The sequence below is a fragment of the Trichoderma harzianum genome (assembly GCF_003025095.1).
Source record: "Trichoderma harzianum CBS 226.95 unplaced genomic scaffold M431scaffold_12, whole genome shotgun sequence".
NCBI classification, from domain to species: Eukaryota; Fungi; Ascomycota; class Sordariomycetes; order Hypocreales; family Hypocreaceae; genus Trichoderma; species Trichoderma harzianum.
Genome location: NW_020209260.1, coordinates 166,970 through 193,020, shown reverse-complemented (window position 1 = coordinate 193,020; position 26,051 = coordinate 166,970). Strand labels below are relative to the sequence as shown.

General features: G+C 51.0%; 10 protein-coding genes across 10 annotated transcripts; 4 read left to right on the top strand and 6 right to left on the bottom strand.

Annotated features, from left to right (window-relative positions):
• Positions 1–61: 61 nt before the first annotated feature.
• On the bottom strand, positions 62–3,724 carry M431DRAFT_484977 (hypothetical protein; the record flags this gene model as incomplete). Its single annotated transcript, XM_024916239.1, has 3 exons — positions 62–3,064; positions 3,111–3,526; positions 3,595–3,724. 3 exons carry the CDS (start codon positions 3,722–3,724, stop codon positions 62–64), a joined length of 3,549 nt encoding a protein of 1,182 aa, XP_024770755.1.
• Positions 3,725–4,093: 369 nt separating this feature from the next.
• On the top strand, positions 4,094–7,085 carry M431DRAFT_122495 (hypothetical protein). Its single transcript, XM_024912160.1, has 3 exons — positions 4,094–4,376; positions 4,434–4,601; positions 4,677–7,085. The coding sequence occupies exons 1-3, from the start codon at positions 4,262–4,264 to the stop codon at positions 6,587–6,589; spliced, it is 2,196 nt and encodes a 731-aa protein (XP_024770754.1). The 5' UTR covers positions 4,094–4,261; the 3' UTR covers positions 6,590–7,085.
• A 1,264-nt stretch (positions 7,086–8,349) lies between these two features.
• M431DRAFT_233868 (hypothetical protein) lies at positions 8,350–9,568 on the top strand. The gene is made up of 3 exons (XM_024913648.1): positions 8,350–8,787; positions 8,852–9,395; positions 9,462–9,568. The coding sequence occupies exons 1-3, from the start codon at positions 8,571–8,573 to the stop codon at positions 9,484–9,486; spliced, it is 786 nt and encodes a 261-aa protein (XP_024770753.1). The 5' UTR covers positions 8,350–8,570; the 3' UTR covers positions 9,487–9,568.
• Positions 9,569–10,036: 468 nt separating this feature from the next.
• On the bottom strand, positions 10,037–10,793 carry M431DRAFT_233870 (hypothetical protein). The gene has a single exon (XM_024913649.1). The coding sequence runs from the start codon at positions 10,707–10,709 to the stop codon at positions 10,248–10,250; it is 462 nt and encodes a 153-aa protein (XP_024770752.1). The 5' UTR covers positions 10,710–10,793; the 3' UTR covers positions 10,037–10,247.
• Positions 10,794–11,470: 677 nt separating this feature from the next.
• M431DRAFT_93107 (hypothetical protein) lies at positions 11,471–14,407 on the top strand (the record flags this gene model as incomplete). Its single annotated transcript, XM_024924439.1, has 2 exons — positions 11,471–12,616; positions 12,866–14,407. 2 exons carry the CDS (start codon positions 11,471–11,473, stop codon positions 14,405–14,407), a joined length of 2,688 nt encoding a protein of 895 aa, XP_024770751.1.
• A 1,268-nt stretch (positions 14,408–15,675) lies between these two features.
• M431DRAFT_511193 (hypothetical protein) lies at positions 15,676–16,968 on the bottom strand. The gene is made up of 4 exons (XM_024919610.1): positions 16,898–16,968; positions 16,442–16,655; positions 16,132–16,319; positions 15,676–16,068 (listed from the first exon to the last, which is right to left on the bottom strand). The coding sequence occupies exons 1-4, from the start codon at positions 16,898–16,900 to the stop codon at positions 15,910–15,912; spliced, it is 564 nt and encodes a 187-aa protein (XP_024770750.1). The 5' UTR covers positions 16,901–16,968; the 3' UTR covers positions 15,676–15,909.
• Positions 16,969–17,960: 992 nt separating this feature from the next.
• Positions 17,961–18,867, top strand: M431DRAFT_93851 (hypothetical protein; the record flags this gene model as incomplete). Its single annotated transcript, XM_024924522.1, has 3 exons — positions 17,961–17,987; positions 18,068–18,731; positions 18,812–18,867. 3 exons carry the CDS (start codon positions 17,961–17,963, stop codon positions 18,865–18,867), a joined length of 747 nt encoding a protein of 248 aa, XP_024770749.1.
• Positions 18,868–19,511: 644 nt separating this feature from the next.
• On the bottom strand, positions 19,512–21,228 carry M431DRAFT_498331 (hypothetical protein; the record flags this gene model as incomplete). Its single annotated transcript, XM_024917683.1, has 4 exons — positions 19,512–19,936; positions 19,990–20,755; positions 20,811–20,936; positions 20,995–21,228. 4 exons carry the CDS (start codon positions 21,226–21,228, stop codon positions 19,512–19,514), a joined length of 1,551 nt encoding a protein of 516 aa, XP_024770748.1.
• A 330-nt stretch (positions 21,229–21,558) lies between these two features.
• M431DRAFT_511191 (hypothetical protein) lies at positions 21,559–22,123 on the bottom strand. The gene has a single exon (XM_024919609.1). It carries the CDS (start codon positions 22,031–22,033, stop codon positions 21,830–21,832), a length of 204 nt encoding a protein of 67 aa, XP_024770747.1. The 5' UTR covers positions 22,034–22,123; the 3' UTR covers positions 21,559–21,829.
• A 1,985-nt stretch (positions 22,124–24,108) lies between these two features.
• Positions 24,109–24,726, bottom strand: M431DRAFT_8345 (hypothetical protein; the record flags this gene model as incomplete). Its single annotated transcript, XM_024923308.1, has 1 exon — positions 24,109–24,726. The coding sequence occupies one exon, from the start codon at positions 24,724–24,726 to the stop codon at positions 24,109–24,111; it is 618 nt and encodes a 205-aa protein (XP_024770746.1).
• Positions 24,727–26,051: the final 1,325 nt, after the last annotated feature.

Below are 26,051 nucleotides of genomic sequence, written 5' to 3'. Positions count from 1 at the left end.
CAACGCCTTCAAATCGCTCTTCATAAATAAAAACACGCTCTCCATCCCGTCAAAAAACATCCTACTCCTGCTCCGACGCCTCCTGGCCCAAAGCCTCCTCTTGAATCGTCGGCCCCTTTTCCTCCATCTTGACAACAAAATCATAGTTTACTCTTAAATTCTCCGTGCCGCTTAGAGCCCTAGTCATAATAGCCTCTTTCTTCTCCTGCACCAGCCGTCGCAGAGCCCCGATGAGGAATCCTGCGATAATGTCAACTGACCATCGGTCTGGGATGAGGGCCAGCACGTCGTCAATATCGAACCATCCGCTGAAGCGGTCGAGCAGAGCGCTCGTTTGCTGGACTCGGTCGCTGACATCGTCAATGGCTAGAAATTCCCTGAGAACGACTTGGAAGAGGCGGCGTTGCTGCTCTACTTCAGGGATGCTGTCGCGGCGGCCTTGGATGGGGGAGTATATGGTCGCGCCGCCGCGGAGGCAGTAGGAGACGGCGGTATCATAGTCGCCGAGTTTATGAACCAGGAGACGTAAAGCATCTTCGTGTTTGCGCTCTCGGCCGGCAATGATGATGGTTTCAGGAACGAGTAAATCGTCCGATAAATTGTCTGTGCGCTCCCTGATGGCGGCAATATCGTACTCATGAGGCCCGCCCAGGAGTTGAAGAAGCCGAAGGCGACTTTGCCAGACCTCATCATCCTCGGGAGCATTTTCCGTCAAGAAGTGCCTGTACGTTGGCTTGGGGCTCTGTAGAGCTTTATAGGCAGAATACGCGGCTAAGACGCGATCCCGGCTCGCAGGCGATTGAAGGTCGTCAATGACGATCTGCAAGTAGTACGAGATGAGCTCATTGACGTAGGTTTCGTAGCCTTTGTCGAACACGAGGTGTTCCAGATAGTATTTGACTGCACCGGGAGCCTCCGCACGCAACAGCTCTACGGCTTTGGTGGGCTCAAACTTGGGCGATTTGCCTTTGTCTTCCGCAAAGACTTGCACACCGAGTTTAGGGTTTCTATTGGCCAGCCACAGACCATATTCTTGTACAAGCGCTTGGTTGCTGATCTTGGTAAGATAATCTCGTACCCTCTGTTCACCGTCCGTCAGCTCTTGAGCGTCGTCTTCTTCTCCTTCAAGGACGCGCTTCCAAGTGGCCAGCACCTCAGCAGACATCTTGCGGCTTTGGTATAGTCTACTTAGGGCAAAGAACCTGTGGTAAGACTCCAAGAGACTAACGGCCCGGTCGAAACAATCCATGCCGCCGTCTATCAGCGCACCTAGCTCCGCCCTGACAGCGCCTCCCTTTCCCAGGCCCTTGGGAGAGTGCCTATCAAGCTCCAGTAGGACGAGTAGCAATGCTGCATCTACAGTTCGGAACACTTCGGCCTCGACTGACACACTCCCGAAGCCCTTCATCTTTCTCCAAGCCTGCAGATAGCGTCTGAGGAAATGCAGAGTCTTGAGCTGAAGACTCCTTATGCCTCCTTGATATAGCGTTTGGAATGCTGGACTTGCTAGAAACGCTTCCGGCAACTCCTTTACGCCGCCATATATCCAAATGCCTCGACGGCCCTCTATGATTTCATTTCTTACTCCTGGAATCAGAGACAAGACAACTCGTGGGTCAAGTTTGCTTTCCACAAGAACCTCCTGTAGAGCGTTTAGCTCCTCATCAGAGAATTCTCTGTCTGGCGTAGAAAGGAGGAGGTTGATCAGCAGAATCACTCCAGCCTTTTGTTGTATATAGCCAAATGTGGTGAACTCAAGCTCTGTGCTTGGGTCACGGTCTCGAATGATTGATAAAACCATAATGATTGCACGCTTATCAATTTCTTTCGTGTCGTTTTGTCCTGCTAACCGGGCAGCCTCTAACCTCTTGTCGAGTTGTACTATCAGGGGGTTTCGTGCGGCCCACCAAATGCGGTTGCCACGCCATACAGCGACGCGAGTTTTGGATTTCGACAGCCGGCGAGCAAACTCTTCTCCTTCTGCCGTTCGTGAGGCCTCCCACCCCTCTGGAAGCGGCTCTCCATCCTGTGAGTCGAGATCGCGTTCAAAAAGCTCTCGCTCCTTTGACAGCTGCTCTATTGAGAGATCAGCTCGAGAGCCTGAGGGCTTGAGGGCAGATGCTGTTGGGGGGGATAATTCAGCCGAGCTTGGAAAGGGTATGAATTTTCGCATGCTTAGTTTCTCGATAACATCATTGGACTGAGTTTCCTGACTGCTGACGACGGCACGAATGCCGTATGGCCCGGAAAGTTCTGCATCACGGGCTTCTAACCACTGTTTTTCGGGGTGCGCTTCATTGCCAGCACTCCAGCGTTGAATTTCTACGCCGCTGTGAGAAGCGCCATTGATATCCTTTGTCATGGCGGCAAAGACATAACCATCCTCCTCTTCTGTTGAGGCGGCATCATCTGTTGAATTGCTGTCAACCACGACTTGTTCAGGATAAATGTCAAACGTGATTGTTGGTCGTGTAGGATCGCCGTCAAGGTTTATAAACATGCCAACGCCAGGATCTGACGGACTGGTGCCCATAACAAGCAAGAACTCTTCTGGAGTCGGCGAAGCAATGTGTGGCTTCAGTAAAGCTGTCACAGGCCGTGGAGCCGGACTGGAGGATGGAGGAGGTGCAGGTAGGGGTTTATCAACGGGCGGCGGTGTCGAGCTCTGCTCTTCTGGGGGCCGAGGGCTCGATGGCTGCCCGGGGGGAGATAGCGTTTGAGAGGCAGGGAGACGCGGGCTTGCTGCTTGCGACTCGGGTTTCGGTGAGTCCACTCTGGTAGCGGTAGTTCCTAGGCTGGCACTTCGGTTATGGCCTTGCGAAGTGCTTTGCGGCCGGTTCTGGTTTGAAGAGGCACTTCGAGCAATGCTGCTGCCTGTGTCTTTGCCAATGTTTTGAATGTGTCCGAATTCTGCAGAAGAAGAGTCCTCTTCCAATGACGAGATATTCATGAGAGGAATCTTTAATTGGCGATTGACATCGATGAGGGCGTAGGTCTTTGAATCTGCCACGCAGGCAATGGAGTCACGCCGGACAGAGAGGGTGCTGCCGAGGAAATCGATGTTCTAGAACATGTGAGCTATGAGAGATGACGCGGGCTACAGAACATACCTTGACGGCGCGTACGACCTCATCGATTTTGACCACCTGAATTTTTCTATTAAGCGACAGAAGGATTGCGACAGTCTCGCCAGTGTTTGTGACGCCATCGCCCTGTCCCGCCTCATTCAAGTCGATACCACCTATCCAGCCACAGTTCTTGACTTGCTTTGCGCCAAATACGGGGCTCAGCTCTGGGAGAGAATAGAAAGTGACTGTTCCGTTGCACAATATACACGCCTTGCCAACTCGAGGTAATAGGAGGATCTGCTGTACACCAGGTCGTGAAGTGGTGTTCTCGGCGAATGCAGGCGAGAGCCTGGAGGCCGGGATGAAAACCGGGCGCCCGGAGGTATCGGAGGGATCAGGCGGGATGCTGAAGAAATGGAGAAGCTCTGAGGCAGAAGTTCCAACGTAAAGATTGCCGTCTGCGCCAGGTACCGTTAGCATTTGGCATATTATAAGCGGCGTTGTTGAGACCAAAGAGGGTACCAACCGAAATACTCGACGCAGTTGATCTTGACATCTTCCTCAGAGCCATCTGCAGACAGGGGCACCGAATCTACCCACGGCTGCAGCACATATGGCCCATCCTGTCGATCCGCGTTGATGCTGGGCGAGGCCATGGTGGATGACGATGATGCCCCTCCACCAGGGCCATTGGATGTCATGACAGAGTATCGTTTGCTGGCGGTGTCATCTGGACACCTGGTTCATATTGTCTGGAGTCTAGAGGCCCCAAGACGGAGGATCCGGCGAGCTCAGCGTCTTTGGTCTTGAGGAGGGGAGAGAGTCTTAAAGAGCTCGTGTTGGTGACGAATGCGCCAGCCTTCCGTCCAAGCTGGAAACTGCCGAGCTTAGTGCAGGCGAGGCTGAGGTGGGGCACTGTCAACCCCCTGTGACGAGCCGTTAGCAGTACAAAGAGGCACTGTTTGCACTGTAATTACGGGGCACTGCGCCTGAAAGCTGGCGCAAGCAGTTACAGCTCCGGCTACGTCAATCGTTTCACAACACGCCTCAAGCCCGATCCTCTACAGCCATTGGAGCGCCAACCTTCGCTCACCGAAGAACACAGCACGAGCTCTATACCTCAATGCATAGACGGCTGATCGGCTTCTCTCTTTGGTAGCCGCGGAAACAACAAAGACAGCAGCTCAGGCATCATGTCCAACGACGCAGAAGGGGCTGCAGCTGTCTCGGCTGTGGCGCAGAGTAGCGGCCCTGATGCTAATGCTGGGGGAGGAAACAAGTTCTCTCATGCCATTTCGGCGTGGCGAAGTATGTGAGCTATAGCGAGCATCAAATGGAGCTGTGTTGTCTAACCATGATGCGCAGATGTCGACCTGACTACCTTGATATCTAACCTGGACAACACGGCATCGGAAATCGTCACGTACCAGCGAGACTCGACAGTGCAGCGCAAGGAGCTGGCACAAAAGACAAAGGACTTTAGGAAATCAGATGATGCTACAAAGTTGACGGAGATCAAAGGGCTCCTCAAAGGTGTGTTTGCTCCTCCGCCGATGGCGCATGCGTTCCAAGCATGAATGGATGACAACTAACCCGGTGCGACCATAGCATACCAAACCTTTATTGATCTCCTCACGAATCACTCCAAATCGGTCAACTCGGCGTTTCTAAAGGCCTATAGCTCGCTGTCGGAAGCTCCCGATCCATACCCTTTGCTGGAAGCCTCGGTTGACTCGATGCTGGTATCCGAAGATACTCTGCCAAAGATTACAGAGGAAAACCAGCACCTGCAAAAAAGCGTCTCGAAGCTCACAGCGCAGCTGGAAGAATCCGAGTCCCGGCTTCAAACCGAGCGCGCCGCTCGCAAGGATCTGGAGGATAATTTGGAAGGCAAGGTGAAGGAAGTGGAAGCGTCGTGGACCGCTGTACTGGACGAGAAGACGGATAATTGGGAAGCCAAGGAGAAGACGCTGGAAGACAAGATTGCGAACCAAGAGCGTTTGCTGAGCGAACTAAAGGCCAACTATGAAGTCAACCAGCGGCTAGGGAAGGCAAGCGGCGATGATCAAGATAGCCAGCGCAACCAGGCCTCAAATGCAGAGCTGGAGATGCTCCACGCGGATTTGGAGAGGACTAGCTCTCGGCTGGCCGAGATTGAAGCACGGAACGAGCAGATGAGACTTGAGCTTGCCCAGGCCAAATCAACAAGGCAACAGACCTCAACATCCCTGGAAGATGACCCTGGATACATGCGAATGCGCTCAGAGAATTCATCTCTAGTACGCAAGCTGGAAGCAGCGAGGGTGGAGAAGGAAGGGTTCAAACGAGACATCGATGGCAAGCTACGATCGGTAGAACGGGAGGTAGCCTTATTGAAAGAGGAAAAGGAGTCTCTCAAGGCAAAGGTTGACAAATGGGCCGACTACGAGGAAGTTAAACAGGAGCTCGAAGTCCTCAAGAGCATCGAATTCTCGACCGGCGACGACGATGAGGCACCGCAAGACCTGGAAGGGGTCCCTAGCAAGGGAGACACGCTAGAGAAGCTCTTACTGGCGCGAAACAAGAAACTTAATGATGAGCTCACGATTCTTCGAGTATCTCATCAAGACCTTCAGCGCAGATTAGAAGATCTACAAGAGGAGCTTTCAAGAACCAATGCCGAGCTGGAGAAGGCCCAGAACTTGAACGAGAAGCTGGAGAGCGACCTGGAGAATCTCCAGGCAGAAGGTGCCAACGCTTTCCCATCTGGCGCATCTGTTGCCGGCACTTACATCACTCGGGCTCAGGGGCGCAAGGGGAGAATCTCACCCACATCTTCCATCATCAGTGGAATAGATCCTCGGACATCATTGGGAGAGCGCGAGCCAATGGGAGGAGGATCAGGCATCCTCCCTATGGTGACGGCACAGAGAGACCGCTTCAAGAAGAGGAACGCCCAGTTGGAGCAGGAGCTCTCAGAGAGCCACCGAGCGGTGCAGCAGCTCCGACAAGAGGTGGCCGCTCTGCAAAAAGACAATCTGAACCTTTACGAAAAGACGCGATACGTCTCGACGTACAGCCGAGGGGGGGCTACGACGTCATCCTCATCGGCCTACGCGACGAATCCTAACCCGTCGACGGTTACCATTGGCGGGACAGGAAACCCAGGGATGGAGCTGGATCGGTACAGAAAAGCGTACGAGTCCAACATATCGCCGTTCGCGGCGTTCCGTGGCAGAGAGTCGGCCAGAGCATACCGCCGCATGAGCCTTCCTGAGAGGGTGGTCTATTCAATCACGCGCATGGTATTAGCGTCGCGTACAAGCAGAAACTTGTTTGCTGCGTATTGCGTGGCACTCCACATCCTTGTCTTCTTTTCGTTGTATTGGATGGGCACGGCAGACTTTGAGAGGCACGCCAGCAACTTCGGCTCATCGGCGGCAGCAGCAGCAGCAGGAGCTGCGTCTGGTGGAGGGGGAGTAAGTGGAGGAGGAGGAGCAAGTCATGGGGAATGGCAAGAGGATGGGTTTGATGGTAAATAATTGGTGTTCATTCGATTACGGTAGTCGAGCGTTGACTGGGTTGGGAGGTGGATTCTTTTTTTTGGATATAGTATGCACTATGTATGATATACACGGAGCGGTGTTTTCCTCCATTTGCTTTTGTTGGAGCAGTGTGCCTTTGAAAAGATGACAGATATTGTCGCTGAGGGATAGACAGTGGCTAGAGCATGAGGAGAATACGATGTGTGCGCGTGCTGCTGTATGGAACGTGTGACACCCAACACGCGTATCTATCTCATCAACCACTGGATACTGTAATATGAAAGGAGCATCATTCCATATGAGCCAAGCAAGCATACGTGGTGCTATTCATGTTAGACGCCGGCCGTTGAAGGCGGCCCAAAGAGGGGAACAAAGGTGGGATATATCCATTCTACAGATTGGTCGTGTAAGTAATCCGTGCCTACCTATTGGACCGAGAAGGGAATAGCCAAGCTTCGTCGTGTTCTTTGCATAACGCGATAGTCAAGGTCGTAGCGCTAAGGAACTTTTTACTTTTAATCATCCACGCCTCTTAGATAGGTCGGATAAAAAAAGATTTACAGAGATGTCGCGTGGGTGGGCGATTAGAGAGATCGGAGAAAAGAGGAGAGAAGAGGCTTGATTGGCCTGAAGCGTAGATCTCCAAAGGTTCTATTTCTGGATGGTGGGTGGATTGATTGGATGCGGGCAGAAAAAAGAAAAGAAAGAAATGGTTCGATTTTTCGTTTCAAGGTGTTGGTTTAACCGCCGCGTTTTGATTGCCGGCGGGCCGAAGGAAGAAAAGGTGTGGGTGCTATTTTGGTGGGGTGGGATGGATGGATTTCTTTGCTTTGGGAGGTTTATTGGTGGTTGATGGGTTTGGATGCGAGCTGAATGATGATGGAGATGGAGATGAAGGTGTAGATCGAGATCAAGATGACGATTGACGGCTTAATTCTGTGGGATTGTGATGTAAAGCTGAATCAAACGTGGGTGAGGTAGATCATATTGGTATGGACATGTCCGGCCTGTCTTAGACTCTCGTGTACTCAAACTCTACATGATCATGCAATTGATTACATTATTCTAAACGCTCTCTCTCAAAAAATCCCAATAAATTACGCCAAGATGGCTATTCGTATATTTCATCTATATTATATTGCTCTCATGGTATCATTCACCCATCTCCAGCGCAAAAATACATTCTCCAAGCATCAACATCAATATCAATGCCTGCATCTCTACCAGCCCGGGCGCCTAAACCGCCGCCCTCGAGCCAATCGCATCCCTCCCCTCCCAGCATCCCTGTCCAGCGCGCCTCATCCATCGACATGTCTCGTCCAATCAACCTCCTCGGCGGCAAAACAACAAACCCTGTTACCGTTACCTTTTGCAAAACTCTCTTGTCGCCTTTCCCATTCCCGGCCGTTCTTCTAATTTCCCGCCATCTCTTTTTATCTATTCATTTTTTGGCGCCGGATCGGAATGGCGGCAAGCGAGCCCAGAATAACACGCTTGTACGCAACCGTCCGAAAATGGCATCATGTGTAAAATAAGTGTCCCGCGTTAATGTAGATTTGCGTGAGACATGGGGTGAGTGGGAGGGAGGGGGGAATGTGTGTTGGCTTATAAGAGAGGTTGGGTGGCCGCATTGTTTCGGGAGTTTTCTGGCACAAACACACCACAGCTTGAATATCTTCTTGCATATCACCATTTCCTTTTTTGTCTTTTCCTTTTGTCAGGGTTATTTCCTTATTTCCTAAGTGCGAATTCAGTTCCATTTCCTTGCTCGTTCGATTATTCGGTATTGCAGTCAAATTGTATTTCTTCGACATCCGAAAGCAACAGAATTACTACCCTCGTCGGCTGGTCCTTGTTACGATTGTCTCGCTATCTTCTCCCAATCTGGTTATTGGATTCGAATCTGGTCTGATTAAAGACAAAGAAAAAAGAAAAACATCTCATCCCCCTCCTTCTACACTATACACACACATTCACAATGCGTTCATCAACCTTCCTGGTATCATCGCTGGCCGTCTTTGGAGCTCACGCTGCTCCGGCCCTCCCCAAGCTTGATCTCGACAGCATAAAGAACCCGGCCGTTGCGTTGGACTCTCTATCAAGCTACTTCAATCTCCTTGCATCAAAGGTTCAGCTCTCCAAGGTTCAATCGGTAGCACCGGTATGCGACCTGTCCAAGGCCCAGATGCCCACGAGTAAGTCTCGAAGTTTCTGATCGTGTATAACTAACATGATGACTGACAAACAACACTCATTTAGTTGACGGACTGCTCCCTCCATCAGCAGGCTTGACCGTCCACCACGTCGCCGTTGGTCGTGGCACTCAGAACTACACTTGCGATGCCAGCAATCCCGATGCGGCTCCTGTTGCTGCCGGCGCCGTGGCCACTCTGTTCAACGTCAGCTGCATTGCCTCCATAAGCCAGGATCTGCTCCAAAAGGTGCCCAACATGGCCGTCAACTTCAACTACGACGCAGCCACCGCTGGCCCGCTCGGCCCAATGACGCTGCCCATCTCTGGCCACCACTTCTTCGTCGACAGCACAACGCCCTTCTTCAACCTGGACACTACCACTCTGGACCTTGGTACAGTGCCTTGCGCAAAGAACGGCAGCGCCCCTGCACCAGCCACTGGAGCTCCAGGACCATCAGGCTCAACTGCGGTTCCCTGGTTGAAGCTTACAGCCAAGGATGGCGCCACGGGCAGCATCAAGGAGGTGTACCGTGTCAACACGGCTGGAGGCAACCCGCCGGCTACATGCCAGGGCCAGCCAGCCAACATTCAAGTGCAGTACTCAGCAGTGTAAGTCACCGTCTTGTCCCCGATTCTTGATTTGACCATCGCAGTGCTAACATGACTTGCTATTAGATACTGGTTCTGGGGAAGCAACTAAGAAACGAGCAGTGAGACGATCGAGAAACGACGCGGCGAGTAGAGGGCGGTCATCTTTTTGGATGTTTGGGTTTCAATACACTTGTTATTATTGCCTGGGCTTCATATAATTAGCCTAGTAGCATATTTCATTAATTATCTGGGGGTTGGTTAGCGTTTCATTCTTCAAGGAAAATTGATCGAGGGTTTTGCTGGATGTATATACGAATACATGTCAATACCTAGCTTGCAGCACTGAACAAATTGAGTACCAAAATCATGACTCAAGGCGAGTAATCTCGGTGACAATGGGTGTAGGGCCAATGTGATGCATCGGGGAAATGAGATGTAATTGGCCATACTTCATGACTAAGACGGCAGAGGGAATGAGGCAGATAATGGGCCGCAGAGCCTCACCCGCTGTGCGAAATTGGCTCATGCCACCGCTGTAATCTGTACCTGGACCATTAAAAGAATAGGTTTAAGGTTAGATAATTAAGCCTGCAGTGATAGACAGGCTTGTAATTGGTGGTATAAATCTTAACTGGAGATAAAGCTCCGAATTGACGCCGCTTGGAGCTGACGTTTGATGAGCTCAGGTGGCTTCGGTGTCGTAGTTGGCGTTTGCTGCTATCGTATTCCTTTCCTGAGTTTGCCTTAATCGAATCCTGCGAGAAGGCAAGAAAAGAAAAGAGACCATGGAAGAGTCGAGACCAGCGGAAAACGAGGCTGCCAATCCACTAAAGAGGGACTCAAACATGAGTAAAATCCCCGTATGGTTGATCAATTCCGTGATGGTGTTGAAGCAAGCAGCTTGCCGACCTCATCAAGGCTAGCGTGGCTTGTTTGGTCGAGATGTGCCTGTACCTTGGCCCGCACACTCGCCAACCAACGACCACCGCAATTGCCGTCCAGACTGGAGTACCTGTACGAGCACGGCCGCGCCCAACAATGCTTGGCATGCCAGAGGCCACCCGGCCCTGGTCCGCGGCCCCTAGCGGAGCCACTAAGCGGATGCTCTAGCGGCAGTCGAGCCTCTATTTTCCAGGGCGAGGTCCCTCTGTAGAGAGTTGAGAGGCTGCTAGCACAGGGGCTTGAGGGGCTTGCTAGCACGGGCTCCGCCTCCGCGATGCGGTGAACCCGGATGATCACTAGTGCCGGGGCCCGCCTTGGCCTTGCCAGTCTTAGTCGATGCACAAGTAATATCGGGGCCATCACAGTAATCAGGCGATCGGATCTCGTCATATTTGGAGGGATCTGTGGACGTTATCGGGACTGACTGATGCCTGGAGCAATCCGCGGACCAGATACGAGTAAAAACTCTGGCGTGTTTGGCTGAAAAGTGAGAGGCTCTGCCACGCTGGTGAAAGGTGATGTGCAGTCTCCCCCTTGTTGCAAAGTCTAATCTGATGTCAAGTTTTGGCCACTACTGATAGTAGCACGAACTTAGATAAGGGATGGATTGATGAGATGGAATTCAATTCATCGGAGGCGCCTTGAAAAAAAAAAAGAAAAGTGATATTTTGAGTGTTTGATCCTTTGCTCTGCTCCCTGCCACCTCTCTCGCCTGCATGTACAGTACTCGTATGTTGAACTCACTCGTTTGCTCCGTGTCCAGCCGCAGCTCAGGTCAACAACTGAGACTGTGGAGCTTGCCGACACCCATTCATTCACTGAGAGGCCTGGTGTTTGTCTCAGTGAACCAACGGATAATGCTCCGTACAGTACTGTACGTAACGAAGCCTGCCTGGCTGAGGCGTGTGTCTCACATCTGATATTACTACTGCTCCGGTACAGGCATTTTGGTGGCATTAGTAAAGTTATGTCAAGTGAAATTGGTCGCCTCTCAGAAGAAAAAAAAAAGGGAGGATCCAAGTCTACCAAGCCCCCCCATCCGGTGATCCTAGACTTTATTTCTTTTTTCTCTTTAAACTCTCCCTTGTAACATCACTCCTTCAACTCTGTTCCAATACAATCACTGGGTCGATCGCGGGCAAACAAAATCAATGCCTCTGGTTGGCACGGCCCTGTCCATCGATAGGCTGCTGGGGCTGCACCTATTCGACAGCGCATTCAGCGTGGCTGGCCAGAAGATCCGGCCGCCCATTAGCGCAAACAGGGCCGCCAGCACAGCTACAAATCGCCCCGCAAGGCCAGCTGCCTTATCCACCTCTTCTTCTTCTTCCGCATCATCTTTCTACTCATCGAGAACAAGTTCATCGTCACACTCATTATCATCAGCTTTAACGCTTCTCGGCTTCATCGCCCGCAACGCAGAACCATCTTCAACTGTCCCCTCTCCGCCCGGTTCGACGGCCTCGCCGCTGTCGTCCCCCATCGCAACCTGGCCAATGGCGCAGCTACCGGTCGAGATTTTTGAAATCATCACCCGGTATCTGAGCCGGGCTGATATCCAGGCACTTCGTCTGGTGTGTCGAGAGTTTGAGGCCAAGGTCTCAGCCCAGTATTTCCGCAATGTCGTCGTGCCCTTCCGCTCGGAGCTCTACACCAATCTCGACCGTGATGAGAACAACGTCATCGCGTCCCGCCTCTTTTCCAGCGGCATGCGCATCTTTGAATCGTTTGGCCCTCACATCCTTCGCTTTGCCCTGTCGCTCGAGCTAGATGAGTTCACGCTCGCCTATCCTCCCGTCAAGCCCGCCCAAGAGGCTGTGCCCGCCTTCTGGGGCATCTATCGATGGCCCCATGAGACCTATCATCGCTACACGGATCTCGAGGGCCTTGAGCAGACCGCTGATGAGACTGACAGCATGAAAAAGGCCCTCCGCTGCCTGACCAAGGTGACCAACCTTGGCCTCTGCTGTGATGCCGGTCTAGGCTTTCTTGTCGGCCCTGATCAAGCTCAACGAAAGATCAGCAATCCTGACCCCGTCTTTGGTACCCGAGACTGGCGTCCAGATGGTCGCTCCAGGAATCACGAGGCAACGGTTACCGTATCTGACTTTAACGGCGTGCCCCGGGATCTCACCAATGCCACCGCTCAGCATGACAACTTCAAGCGTCGAATTCTGGAAAAGATGATTGCCGATGCTGGCTTCGCTGGCTTCTATGTCCACGAGGCTATTGACCTGCTGCTCGAAACAGAAGGCGTCACAATCTCCAACATCGACTTTGATGAGCGTGAGGCCATCGTCGTCGAGGAGCAGCCGCCTCAACCACAGCAGGCAACAGATCGAGATCGACGTCACACCCGTCGGGGCGCGCATCGGCTCTTTAACCCACACCTCGCTGCACAGCAACAGATTATGCCAACACTCCATGCTGCACCGGTTCTGCAGCATCCGCAGCCGCCTAATAACCATCAGCTCCATCAGCTCCAGCAGATTCATCCTCCGCAGCTCCAATTCCACGTGCCAAATCCCATGGGCATGGGCTTCCAGTGGGCTGCAAATCACCATGCAAATCCGCTTCCGCCTATACCTGCCCGCCACCGCCGAACTGCTGATACCTTGGCTCAGCAGGAGCGGGAGCAGGAGCAGGCGGCGGCGCAGGAGGCCAATAGCCGCCAGCCTCTTATCCCGACTAACCTCACGCGGGCCCAGAAAGAGCTGCTTCTTGAGCTGGAGTGGGCGCATCGTGCCATGATCCAGTCCTATGTCATCAGCATCATCGACAATGCTGGAGATGGCTGCTTCAGAAACCTGACCAACGTGACCATTGCCAAGATTCCCAGCGCTCACATCCATATTTTCTGCCGCAAGGAGCTCTGGGAGAGTTTGCCCTGTGTTAAGAACGTCTCCATTGCCGTTATTGCTGACTGGAGAAAGATTTCAAAGCCTTCTCCGGGTGTTGTCGCCGATACACACATGTCTCCTGTCGAGGCTGTTCCTAAGGCCTACAAGCTTCTCAATGACTACATTGGACGGCGGGACACCATTGAAAACGTTCACTTCGAGTGGATATGTGGCGGCGAGTTTGCTCGGGGCCCGTACCAGCGCGGCCAGTATATCCTGCCGGCTCCTTTCGTTGAGTCTGCAGACATGATGAGTGCCCCCGATGGCGCCAAAGATACGGATAAGCTTCTGGCTATGCCCTTTGTCAAGCACTTCTCCTTGAAGAACTGCTGGGTCTCGCCCCATGTTCTTATGCAAACCATCCGTTCCATGGCGCTGCGGTCCCTTGACAAGCTGGAATTTGAGTCCGTATCTCTTTCCGGGCCGCCCGTTTATCCTCTTCAGCCGGGCAACGTCCCCCAACCTGCTCTCGACGATGGCGGCATTCCGCCTGCATTGTTCCAGGGCCTTGTTGGCCCCATGGCTGGAGGCCCCGTTGCACCACCTCCCATATTCCCTCCGGTTGCAATGCCAATGCAGATGCTCTTGCCCGAAGAACAGCAACCCGAGAGGCTTGCGATGCCAGACCTCTTCACATGGTCTGGTTTCTGCGAGCACTTTAGCCCCAGCATCAAAATGCGCTACCTTCCCCGTTTTCGCGAATCGGCCGGTGTGGATGGTGATACAACCGTCAGGCCAGAGGAGCTTTCTCTACCACACCCCAACAAGGATTCTTTCCTGCCATATGCCGACCAGCTGAATGCCGATGAGGCTCAGTACAACCTCAGTTCGATCTCTTTCAAGTCTTGTGGCTATGTGTTTATAGACCTGCGCACTCTCGAGATTCGGGCTCTCCTGCCACCAGAAGGCCAAGCTGCCCATGCCTTTGCGAACAGCCTTCGCCATGATATGTTTCACTCTATGCAATACTGCAAGGATAAGCTCCTCGGCCGTATTTTGCCATATATGCTGACGTCTGAAGTGAAGACGCTTGAGCAAATTTTCCTCATGGATCATGGCTGGAGCAAGGTGTATCCCAGTCACGTTTGCGATGACGCTATTGCTGATGGTTTCGAAATGCCCGGCTTGGGGCGCTTTTCCGGCACCCTTGCCAAGGTTAACGACAACCAGGTTGAGATGATTGGATGATTCTCCGGTTCAATATTTCTTCTTCTTTTTTCTTCTTGTTTGTTTAAACAGATGGCTTGCTTATTACCCTATGTCTTTTTAATTGGCTACTATCTATTGATACGAGCTCATGATGGATACAAAGTCTCAGAAAGAGGAGAAGAAAAAAAACTTTTCCTTCTTTTCAATATTCGACAAAGTTCCCCTTATTTTCTCTCCTCTTGATCGATTTCTCTTTTTCCTTTCCTTTCCTTTTCTTTTCCGCGCGGCAACATCTTGGTGGTATGCCTTTGATTTCTTTACACACGCTCGGGAAGACCACCTGACTGGTCTGAAGCGGGATTGCCGTTGCTTGGAATTATTCTACGAACAGACAAACGTACAAAAAAAAGATACCCTTGGAACTGGAACTATGATACATGCATATGGGACCACCGTTTTCTTCTTCATCGTGTGCTGCACCTTGAACTGATTGGCATTACACATTTCGATCAAAGATGCGATGAACATTTGACCCGAACGGAATCTTCTTTTCTTCGTCTTCCTTTTTTTCCCCTTCTTTTTTCAATGAGATAAGACGGTGGACTGTCAATGTTTTTGCGTTGACGCACCACTGTTCTTTTCTTCTTATTCTTCTTTTTTCTTCCACTCTCACCATGGAGTGTTTGCTATGTATTCAGGATTTTACTCTTGAAACGAGGGTGGATATGCCCCATTTTTGCTGGAATACAGGATCATTTACCGGTAGGATTATGAATGAATCGGCTAGACGGATCAGCCTTATAGACAAAAGATTGCTTATTGGAAGGGAAAAAAAGGTACAAGTTTGTGCTGGATGCTTGGTTTCGCTTATGAGAATTACGGCTTGGGACAAGGCTGCAAAGTGTGTTGTGACACTCGGAAAGGACATGCGATGAGGCGCAAGAAATTAGTTGTCTATGTACGCAGGGGGCTGCTTGTTATATGTGTGTTGGTTTTGATTTGATAGGGATCTAGCTTGACGGCGGCAGTGCTGCAATATAGATTGATCTTCTCGTTAATGAGTACGGCGTGTCGTGGAGTGAGCTGTAACTGTATGATAGTTACAGAGGATCGAATCACATTTCAGTGCTGCATCATTCACATTCTCATTTCTCATGACGTCAGGCACAGCGGGTGAGTTTTGTGATTTTTTTTGTTTTTTGATTTCATTTCATTGATTCTCGTCAAGGATGAATCGAGGCCCTTGCGAGAAAGATAAAGAAGATTGCTTGCATTGCAAATTTTTTATATTCCCTTAAAAAGATGCCATGCAACGACACACTCCCTTCCCCCGTAGCCTAGCCATACACCAGGAGATGAATAAAGCCACGAAAATATTTCCCTTTTTTGCCCCATTGCAAAAAATACCAAAAGACACTTTCTTTTGCCCGGTACGTGTTTTTTGTTCAGACGCTATTCTTCATCTCGTTTAAAAAACAAAGCCCATTTGGTTTGAAGAAAAACCGGCCTGCCCCCCCTTTGCTTCCCATTCAGCCACCGCTCTATGCGGCAGTGATGGCCTTGCGGGTGCGGGCGGCGCGCTGGCGGGCGTTGAGGCGGAGAGTCTCGCGGCCGGCAACCTCCTCGGTCTTGGCGACAACCTCGTCACCCTCGGTCAGGATGAGCTCGATGTGGCAGGGGTTGGACATGTAGGGGTTGATCTGCAGAACTTGTGTTAGAGTGTCTTCGAATTCTTACTTTGTTTGTCGTCGGGGGATACGTACACGACCGTGGGCACGGTATGTCCGTCTTCGCTGCTTGGGGGCCTGGTTGACCTGGATGTGCTTGACAACGAGGGCACCGGTGTCGAGGCCCTTGGCGTCGGCGTTGGCCTCAGCGTTCTTCAGGAGACCGAGCAGGAACTCGGCGGACTTGACGGGCCATCGAGCGCGGGAGACACCGAACTGCTTGCCTGTTCAAGAGGAAATCCATCAGTATGACCATCCTATGAGAAAGAAACCTCCAAACAAAACTCTCTTTTCGAGACATGTCTGCCACCCCCATCTTCCCCCTCCAAAAGTTCGAATGTCGTACCTTGGGCAGTGCGGCCAGTGCCACCGGCATATCGTCGCATGGGGACGGCCTCCTTGTGCTCCTTGACGTTCTCGAGGAACTGGACAGCTCGCTGCAGCTTCCAGCCGTTGATGGCCTGGGCGGTCTCGCGGGTGTTCTTGAAAGAAACTCGGAGGTAGGCACCGCGGGCGCGGGCCGACTTCGCGGGCTGAATCTCGTGGGCGGCGTATCGAACCTATAATTTTCGAAGGGCGAGAAAAAGTCAGTCACAGCCGTTCCTTATCCCCAATTTTCACACACTCGTGGCAACACAACCACGGTGTTTCGCTCCATGATGCTCTCTCTTCTCCCCAAAGACTTTCGACCAAACAAGGAGCGCAATTTGCTTCGACAGCAATCCAATCCTGACAATTCAGAGTTCCCTCCTCTTTCCGACAAGCCTTCGAAAGCATCAATCTGGGGGGGGTAGGCACTCACCATCTCGACGGCTTATGTGGTGGTGACTGATTCGACGACGTGGGTTCGCGGGCTGAAGTTGAGAAATTCTGAACTTTTGCCCTAAAGCGCTGGCCTGGACCACAATGTTCGCTTACCTCTTCGGGAAGTGTTAGGGTTTCTCTGCCCTGGTCCAATCAAGTGGCGCGCTTTCTTTTGGCAGCAAACAGAACAGGGAAAATGGCAGAAACAATCGATCAATTATATGAAAAAGATGAGAAAAAATTGAATATTAATTTGTTTAGTAACCTTGTATGCTTTTGAGTAGCTGATTGATTCAAAATATCAGTCAAGTGGTAATTTTTGCTATGATTTGAGTTTCTCGTCACGCATTCATCTCTCAAGTCACATGATCTTCAATGATGATTCAGCAATTGATTCCCCACGTGATTGTTGTCGAACTTTTTTTTTTTTCCAAAAACCCATTCGGAACAATGTCGGTGCGTCCGACTCCACAATCAGAACGCTCTAGCCAATAATGGCCAAAAGTGGACTCTGCGACTAAAGCTTCTTGCGAAAAGCTTCAAAAATTTCTTTCTCGCCAGTCTCTCAGAAACAACCGTGTTTGGCAGACTCGATACAGACGCAACTTGGGCTTGTTGACTCAACTCAGGCACCTGCATTCCCATAATCTTGCGCTCTGCTCGGTTCAATCTTTGGAACTCGCAGATCTTTACCTTGCGCATTTCTCACTCAATTCCCTCCGAAAGGCGATCCCAAAACTTTTTTCAATCTATCCCACTATCACACACATGGCGCCTTTCACTGCTCGAGGTGGTCGTGGCGGCGGTGGTCGCGGAGGAGGTGCTCCTCGCGGCGGACGTGGAGGCTTCGGCGGTGGCCGTGGCTCTGCTAACGGTGTTCGTGGACGAGGTATGCTATACTCGTCGTCTAAGAGATGCTTTGCGATTTGAAAACGCTTTTGAGGCTAACAGGCGACACAACAGGTGGTGCTCGAGGTGGCCCTGGCGGTCGCGGCGGCCGTGGTGGCCCTCCCCGTGGAGGACGAGGTGGCCGCGGTGGTGCTCGCGGCGGTCCTGGTGGCATGAAGGGCGGTGCCAAGGTTGTCATTGTATGTTGAAACCCTCCCCCTCCAGATGCTGACTTTTGGCTCCAAAGAGACAAGTTTGACTAACCTATTTGCTCGACTAGGAGCCTCACCGTCACCCCGGTGTCTTCGTCGTCCGTGGCGGCAAGGAGGACGGCATTGCAACCCGCAACCTGACCCCCGGCGAGTCCGTCTACGGCGAGAAGCGCATCAGCGTTGACGAGACCGTCGAGAACAGCGACGGCACAACCACCACCACCAAGGTCGAGTACCGACTTTGGAACCCCTTCCGAAGCAAGCTTTGCGCTGCCATTGCCGGTGGTGCGGATGACATCTACATTCGCCCTGGCTCTCGTGTTCTGTACCTTGGTGCCGCCTCTGGTACCTCCGTCTCTCACGTTGCCGACCTGGTTGGCCCTACTGGCTTCGTCTACGCCGTTGAGTTCTCCAACCGCTCTGGCCGTGATCTCATTGCCATGGCTGCCAAGCGCCCCAACGTCGTCCCCATTGTCGAGGATGCCCGTCAGCCCGTCCGCTACCGCATGGTCGTCCCCATGGTCGACGTCATCTTCGCCGACGTTGCCCAGCCTGATCAGGCCCGTATCGTTGCCATGAACGCCAACTGGTTCCTCAAGCAGGGCGGTGGTGTCTTGATCTCCATCAAGGCCAACTGTATCGACAGCACAGCCCCCGCTGCCGAGGTCTTTGCCAGCGAAGTCCAGAAGATGCGTGCCGAGTCTATCAAGCCTAAATTCCAGCTCACCCTAGGTAAGAACAGCCTTAACTTTTTATCTAAAGCTCTCTCTATTGAAAAGAATGCAAAAAAAACTAACATATCTACCACTTAGAACCCTTCGAGCGTGACCACTGCCTTGTCGCTGGTCTGTACATGCGCAACGAGTAAAGCACCAGATCTTTTTTTCGATAAAAAAAAAGCCATGAACGATTATTATATCGGCTTGTATAAAGTCCTGGTTGCCAAAATCTTGTTTACTAGGCTACACGAATGAATCCCAATCAGGCTGCTACTGCATCTAGCTCTTCGTGCGCCGTACGGTTTCGGTTTTAAAGGGATGATTCACTAATGGCATGGGGCGTTCCGGATAAGGGGAATTCTGCTTTAGCTTTGAGCTTTTGTTCTGTTATATAGGGAGTTTTATGCCCAATGCAAAAGAAATGCTGCTACCTTTACAAGGCTCTCTTTGTGGATGAAGTAATTATAAACGTAGTGATGCGTATGCCACAATTAGCTGAGGCCCTTTGTTTTCCTCAGACACCGTGGAGTTGAGGAAGCTCAGCAATCCTAACGGGTTATTTTGCCTCTATTCGTCATTAACAACAACTCCAATAACTTTGAAATTTTTACATTATAGGACGTATAATTCAGTTCTGTTAACTTCAAATCTAACATGGTATAAAATTTCCCTATGCATATACAGCGCTTATTCTATTCGCGACCCAACCAACGCCATGCTATTAACGCCCGGCATTCCAGTATCGTATGCATATATACCTGAAGCCTTATGTTTTTGCCCTTCCCTTTTACTATTAATTAGCCAACTGTCGCCGTCTAAATTCAAACTCGGCCTTGGCGTCTGGTCCCTTGGTCATGACCATTGCCATAGGCTTCGGTCGCTCATCGCCCTTCTTCAGCCTCACATCGTAGTTAATGAGAAAGAATGCCAGAATAAGCTTAATCTCATTTCCAGCGAAAAATCGGCCAGGGCAGGCGTGTTTTCCTGCACCAAAATTAAGGTTCGTATCGTTTAGGGATGTAAACTGCCAGCGGTTGCTCGCTTCGGCCGATTCTTGTCGCATGTGGTAAAATCGTAACGCATCAAACTCCTCGGGGTTGGGGAAAAACTGCCCGTCGACGGAAATACCAGCCTGAGGGGCCAGCACTCTTGTTCCTGCGGGCAGGTGCGTGCCATCAGAAAGGTCGATCGGCTTCAAGACTTTGCGAATAAAGGATGCTGTTAAAGGTGTTAGTAACGGGACCAAGAATCATCTTGAAAAAGAAACCTACTGATATTACCACGGAGCCGCTGAACCTCACGCATGAAGCTGTCAAGCTTCTTGAGCTTAGCCATGCTCTCCTTACGAGCCCAGCGATTTTCCACTTCCAATATCTGGTAGGCTTCTTCGCGTAGCTCTGCCTGAACCTCAGGGTGTGAAGCAAGATCGGCCATGCATTCAAACAAAAGGTTGTTTGTGGTGTGAATCGAAGCGGCTGCCAAGATGAGCTGCAGCTCGGCGTGTGTCTGGACGTCTGCCTTTTCCTCCTCGGGTAGAGCCTCAATAAGCCATTGCATAAGGTCATTTGGCGGCTCATGAAAGGTCGAAATCTCCATATCGCGTATTCTTTCCTCAAGCAGTGGCTTCAACATTGACTTTGCGGCATCTATATCTCGCCGAATTTTGCGCAAGTCTGATACGGCATATTGGGCGACGGGTCGAGCCCACTCCGGGAAGAATTGTAGTTTGATTACGGACATGAAAACGTTGATGGCGAAATTGATTGACACCTTCATCCACTGCTCGTCTCGATTTAGAAAGGGCCCAACAAAAGCTCGGCCACTCAGTCGGGCAATTCCACGCAAAGCGAATGGCTGCCATTTTACAGGCGTCCAGTCCTCGCAGGAAGGGAATTCGGTACCAATGTAGTGCTCCAATTCGACCTTGAGCTGAGGGATCAACTCGACAAGATTCTGAGTTAATCTGGTTCTGACGAGAAGTGAGAGCATATCGCCGTTGTGACCTGGGGAGAATTTTGTGTATTTGGTTTGAAGAGCCTGTACCACTTGTTAGAGTTTAATGGAGTATATGGACTGGAGCAGGTGATCATACGTCAGCTACGGCTTCTGTAGCACTCAGAATATCCTCGGGCAACCCCTTGAGCTCGGCGATGAACCTTGGAGGGATCATAGCTTGAATTCCCTCCGTAGCCTTGATTTGATAAACTTGGTCTCGGAACTGGATGGACAAGTAAGTCATTAAATCTATGGGTGTTGAGAAATATACGTAATCTAACCTTGCTGTAGCTGGCAACAACTTGTGACTCGGCATCGAATATCCATTTCAATTTCGAAGCTCCATAGAAGGGCACACTGAGCTTGTTGCGCTGAGACTTTGGCCTCAAAAGCCATGCAGCCAGTAGCATAACAAAGATGGCTGCATAGTAGCTGGTCCGGGGTGTCCAGGAGGTAAAGAGCGACGTTGCCTCAACCGCCGACGGAAACGGCGTCGAGTTGGACTGACGGTACATGGCGATTGTGTGCTATGGTACAGAAATTTCGTTCAGCTGAGATGGTGATAGTAAGGGCAAAAAATAGCTGCCAGCCGGCAGAGTATTTGAAGGCCAGCGAGGCTTCGTCATGCGCCGCAGTAAGAAAGTATCCTCCTCAGCTTCGGGTGACAGGAGTTGTTTGCTAAAAAGCGTATGCAAGGGAGGGAGATTTCTCTCCTGCAGGGAGATGCAAGGGATAATGTCTAGAATAGCGATGCTCGCATATCTCCTCTCTGTCTCTCTTATCTTAAATGTGTGGACTGTAGACAGTAGGCGGCAACGAATAGGAGGCACCAGTAATCCAGTATTATGCCGGAGTGTTCATTGAAAGCCCTAGGAGTGAAGTACACCAGAGCTGTGGGCCTTTGTTGACTGAGAATGGAGAATTATTCGAGTCAGCGAGCTGTAAACGAATATATCACAAAGACAGATGCAGATGTTGAAAGCGCGATAATGGAGAGGGCGTGATGCGCGAACAACAAACCAAGTCAAACGTTTCATTCATCAGCCCCGTCCTACAGAGTAGCCTACTCACCGCATCCTGTCCTCTGGCCTCTGTTCTCAGCCCCCGCAAACAAACCTACGAAAAGGTAGATCCGGGCGTGTAGCACAGACGGGCGCGTGGTCGTGCAAGCCCATCATCATCATCAGCTTGTCTGAAACAGGGCAAGGCATGTCGCAGAAGTGTTCGGGAAGAACAGCTCCCGACACTAGCGGCTGCCCCAAAGGGAGATTCTTGGTGGCAGCCGGGATGGATTTCGGCCGCTTTTGCTGCGGGGATCATCGCGAAGATCGGGCATGCTGGTAAGACCTAGTCCAAGAGATTGGTTGATTGGTATTGGGCACGTTGATTAGGCGCGGCTTTGCCTTAAAATAGGTGAAGCTGGGATGCGGCGTGGCGATTCGTTTCTAGGCGAGTTGATCTGGCCAGCCCCTTGTTACAGGTCTGGTTCCGGGTGCAACAGAATTGCTCCTGAAGCCTCTAGACTAGTGCAGGGGACGAGATGGGATGAAAAAAGATGCTTCTTTTTCTCGTCTGTGTTTTCGATGTTGTTGGTGTTGTTGATGTTGAGGAGAGAAAAACTTCCTTAGCTAGAAACACGATTGTATCTCTTTCCTACCATTAATCAATGACTTGCAACTGCCGTCTGTCTTGTTTGGTGATGTACTTGTAGTTTCTGCTGACATCATCAGCGGCACAAAGAATCCGTCTGCACACGCAATCTCCTTCAACCTTCTAACGTGTAATACAACCAGGGTTAGGGTTGATGATTTTTATTGAGTTCAATAGTCTTTATTGAGCTACCAAGTGTTCAAAGAACCTGCATCTACTTCATCAAGAGTTGCTCTCTGAGAACATGTGGACAGGATTAGTTCTCAGGGTTGATTCACTAGGAGTAAGCGTCGCGCTGAGAACTACCCTATATACGTACCGTCGTATGTAAGTTGCCATTGAAGACGAAAAATGAAACAAGAAATGAAACACAGTCCGGCTACGAACGTGTCGGTTCGGCTCTATAGTAAGCTTATCTATAAAAAGAATTCAGACTGTTGCACTCACTTTTCAATCCGCGTATCGTGTTGTTCCCATCGCCAGTGGACCAGTACTCGGAGCCAGATTCACGCAGCCTCCAACGATGGGAAGCCTCAACAGTATTTCCTTTTGCTATTAGTATATGCCCTGTATATCTGTATATTAAAAAACCGCCGTGAGCTGCAGTTACCATTTATGCTGCTGGACTTGCTATCCTTCAACCAAGACGATTCGGTATCGCGATGCCATCACTGCCTCCTTGTCCAATATCTGTCAACTACAATAACAGCGTGACCCCCCCTACACGAGCTCCCATATTATAAAAGCCACTCCGCGCTGAGAACAAATCGTCCAAGTAGCTCCCTTGTACTAATTTTCACACCCAAAACTGAGAGCATCATCCGAGAGCTGCCATAGACGTGCCCGCTGCATTCACTCAACTTTTTCATCCCATCTCTGCCTCTTGGCAAACGCACACCCCAACGCCCAACCCTATTGAACCAATCATAACCCTAAACCCATTTCCCCATATACTCCATGAGCGTGATATTGGGCATCTGGTCAACCGAAGCTCCCAAAAGGGAACCATTTCCCGACCATTTTCGACCAGGTTCAATTCTGCCATCTCACCCACGAATGTCTCTCTACACTTTCACAGGAGCTATTCCTAGAACAACAATAAGCCACCATAAGCCCAGCATTATTACTAAAATTACACGACAGCGGGTATAACCCGACGCCCAATGCAATCAATATATATACACTGGATCCGACTGCCTGGCTGTTTGTCTTTGCCATGTGCAGTTGGAGATTAACTAGCATCGGGCCGCATTCCGAGAGACGATTGCCGTTCATTCAGATGCCGGGTTCGTCCACTGTGGATCGCTGCGGACTACTCAATTGCAGATACGGATCTACGTAACATGAGGCTGAGGATGTGATATTTCAGCAAGAGTTTGAACTTCTGATCACGGTATGGGCATTCAAAGCTGTCAATATTTAGACAATGTCTGATATAACAGTTTACTTGGTTTCTTATCAACCAGTTGAAGCCATCTTAACATGCATCCACTCTGGTACTATACAATGTGAGTGAGTTTCTTTCCCAATGGTTAGTCATGATCCAAGGGTCCTACTACTCTCGCAGCCGTCACTAATTCACAAAGATCGACAGGGGCACTCAAGGAAGAAGCAACAACTCTTAGACGAAATCAAACAAGTGTATATCTCTATCTATGACTGCAAGTCTAAAGATAAGCTTCAAAAACAAACTCCGGCCGATGCATTCCCATTCAAATTTTTAAACCAAGAAAAGATGATGCCGCTTAAGCACCGTGGACCTTGACACGCTCGTCAATGTCCTGGAACTCCTTGGGACCAGCCTCGCCGGCCTTGCCACCAAAGACAAGCTGGGCATCGAGTCTCCAGTGGGCGGGAATGCCCCAGGTCTCAGCAACCTTGAGGTCGATCAGGGGGTTGTAGTGCTGGAGGTTGGCGCCCAGGCCCTCAACCTCGAGGGCAGTCCAGATGAGCAGCTGCTCCATACCGAGGGATTGAACGGCCCAGGGAGGGAAGCGGTCGGCGTAGATGGGGAACTTGGCCTGGAGGGCCTTGGTGGCGTCGGTGTCCTCGTAGAAGAGGACGGTGCCGGCGCCGCCCTTGAAGAGGGCGAGCTTGTCGGCGGTGGCCTTGAACTGGTCCTCGGGGACAATGGCCTTGAGGGTCTCGGAGGTGATGTCCCAGAGCTTCTCGTGCTCGGCGCCGAAGAGGACGACGGCACGGTTGGTCTGGACGTTGAAGGAGGAGGGAGTGTGGAGGGTGGCCTCCTTGACGATCTCGTGGATGCGAGAGGTTGAGATGGGGAGAGTCTTGTTCAGGGGGTAGATGGAGCGGCGGACCTTTGCCATCTGGAAGAGGAGATCGGCGGAGAGCTTGGCGGCCATTGTGACGTTGTTTGAGGGTTGAGTGGTTGTGGTGGTGGTTGTGTTTGTGATGTTGGAAGAGAAGAGGAGGAACGATCCCAAGAGCTGAGAGAACTGAATGGTTGCGGTGTTGGTGTTGTTGTTGTTGTTGTTGTTGTTGTTGTTGTTGTCTGGAGTAGGGAAGGGGGAACAAGCAGCCAGTGGATGCGAAGGAGGGATTGCTTTATACTAATTTGCCTCGGGCCAGAGACACTACAACAACGACACACAAACACACCCACAAACTCCCGTCAACTCTACCGGATCGGTCCCTCTTGCTCAGCAACTTTGTGCCCCATCCCCCTGTTTCGCCGCCCCTCCCCACGCCATCGGAGCACCCATTGTCACGATACGACACAACCACAGAACCGAAAAGAATGGACCCTTCAACGACATTAGGCATCATGAGCAAAGCAACATCGGTCCACCCTCACTTCCTTGGCGAGCAATCAGGGCACCATTATGCCATTGCACATGATGGGCAAAGTGGATATTTCCCTGAAAATCAGTCGCGCAATAGTGGCATTTTCGCTTTCAAACCTTTCATACGGAGATTCCAGGACCCTCCGGGCAGTGGAGTCCGCTTTGGCATCCGTTATCCGGGTCGAAAAACGCTTCCCTATCTTTCCCTTGCCTTGCCGCTTCTTTCCTTTGCTATAGTACCGGACCTTTTTGGCTGCCGAAAACACCGGCTTAGACATGGCTGACGAAAAGATGAACAATTTGGCCAATTCCGCCCTGCGAGCGGCTATTGCGGAATGGGGGAAGTCAGACGTCTAACACTCGGGTTTACAACTGAACGGCTATACTATCCTGCGACCAGGGGTTTTCACAGCCAAATGGATACCCGGCGAAAAAAAGGCAAAGAAAAAACAAAAAGAGCATGGATGGATGCCCCCCACTAAGACAAATAGAGCCGCCACACTAGGACAAATTGGAAAAAAAGAAAAGTGTGGAAATACAGCAGAGAGAAAAAGTTGATTTCCCACGCTTTGAAACTCGATAAGTCAGCATTTATAATCGCCCTTCGTTCGGCCCACAGTGGGCGGACGAGTGGGCGGACAGTCCGCCTGCAGTAACATGTGCGAGATACGCGGTGGGATGGGAAAAAAGAACAGATCAGTGTACTCATACGGAGTAGTGAAATGCATCAAGGGTCCTGAAAGACAGATTTGCGAGATGAGATGATCTGCAGCACGGCAAAAGAGACACACGTTCGTATCTCGTATTTGCTTTTTCATGTGTAACAACGGCATGTAGCCCGCTGACTACAACTCCTACTAAGGCAATGTGTTGTATAAGGTAAT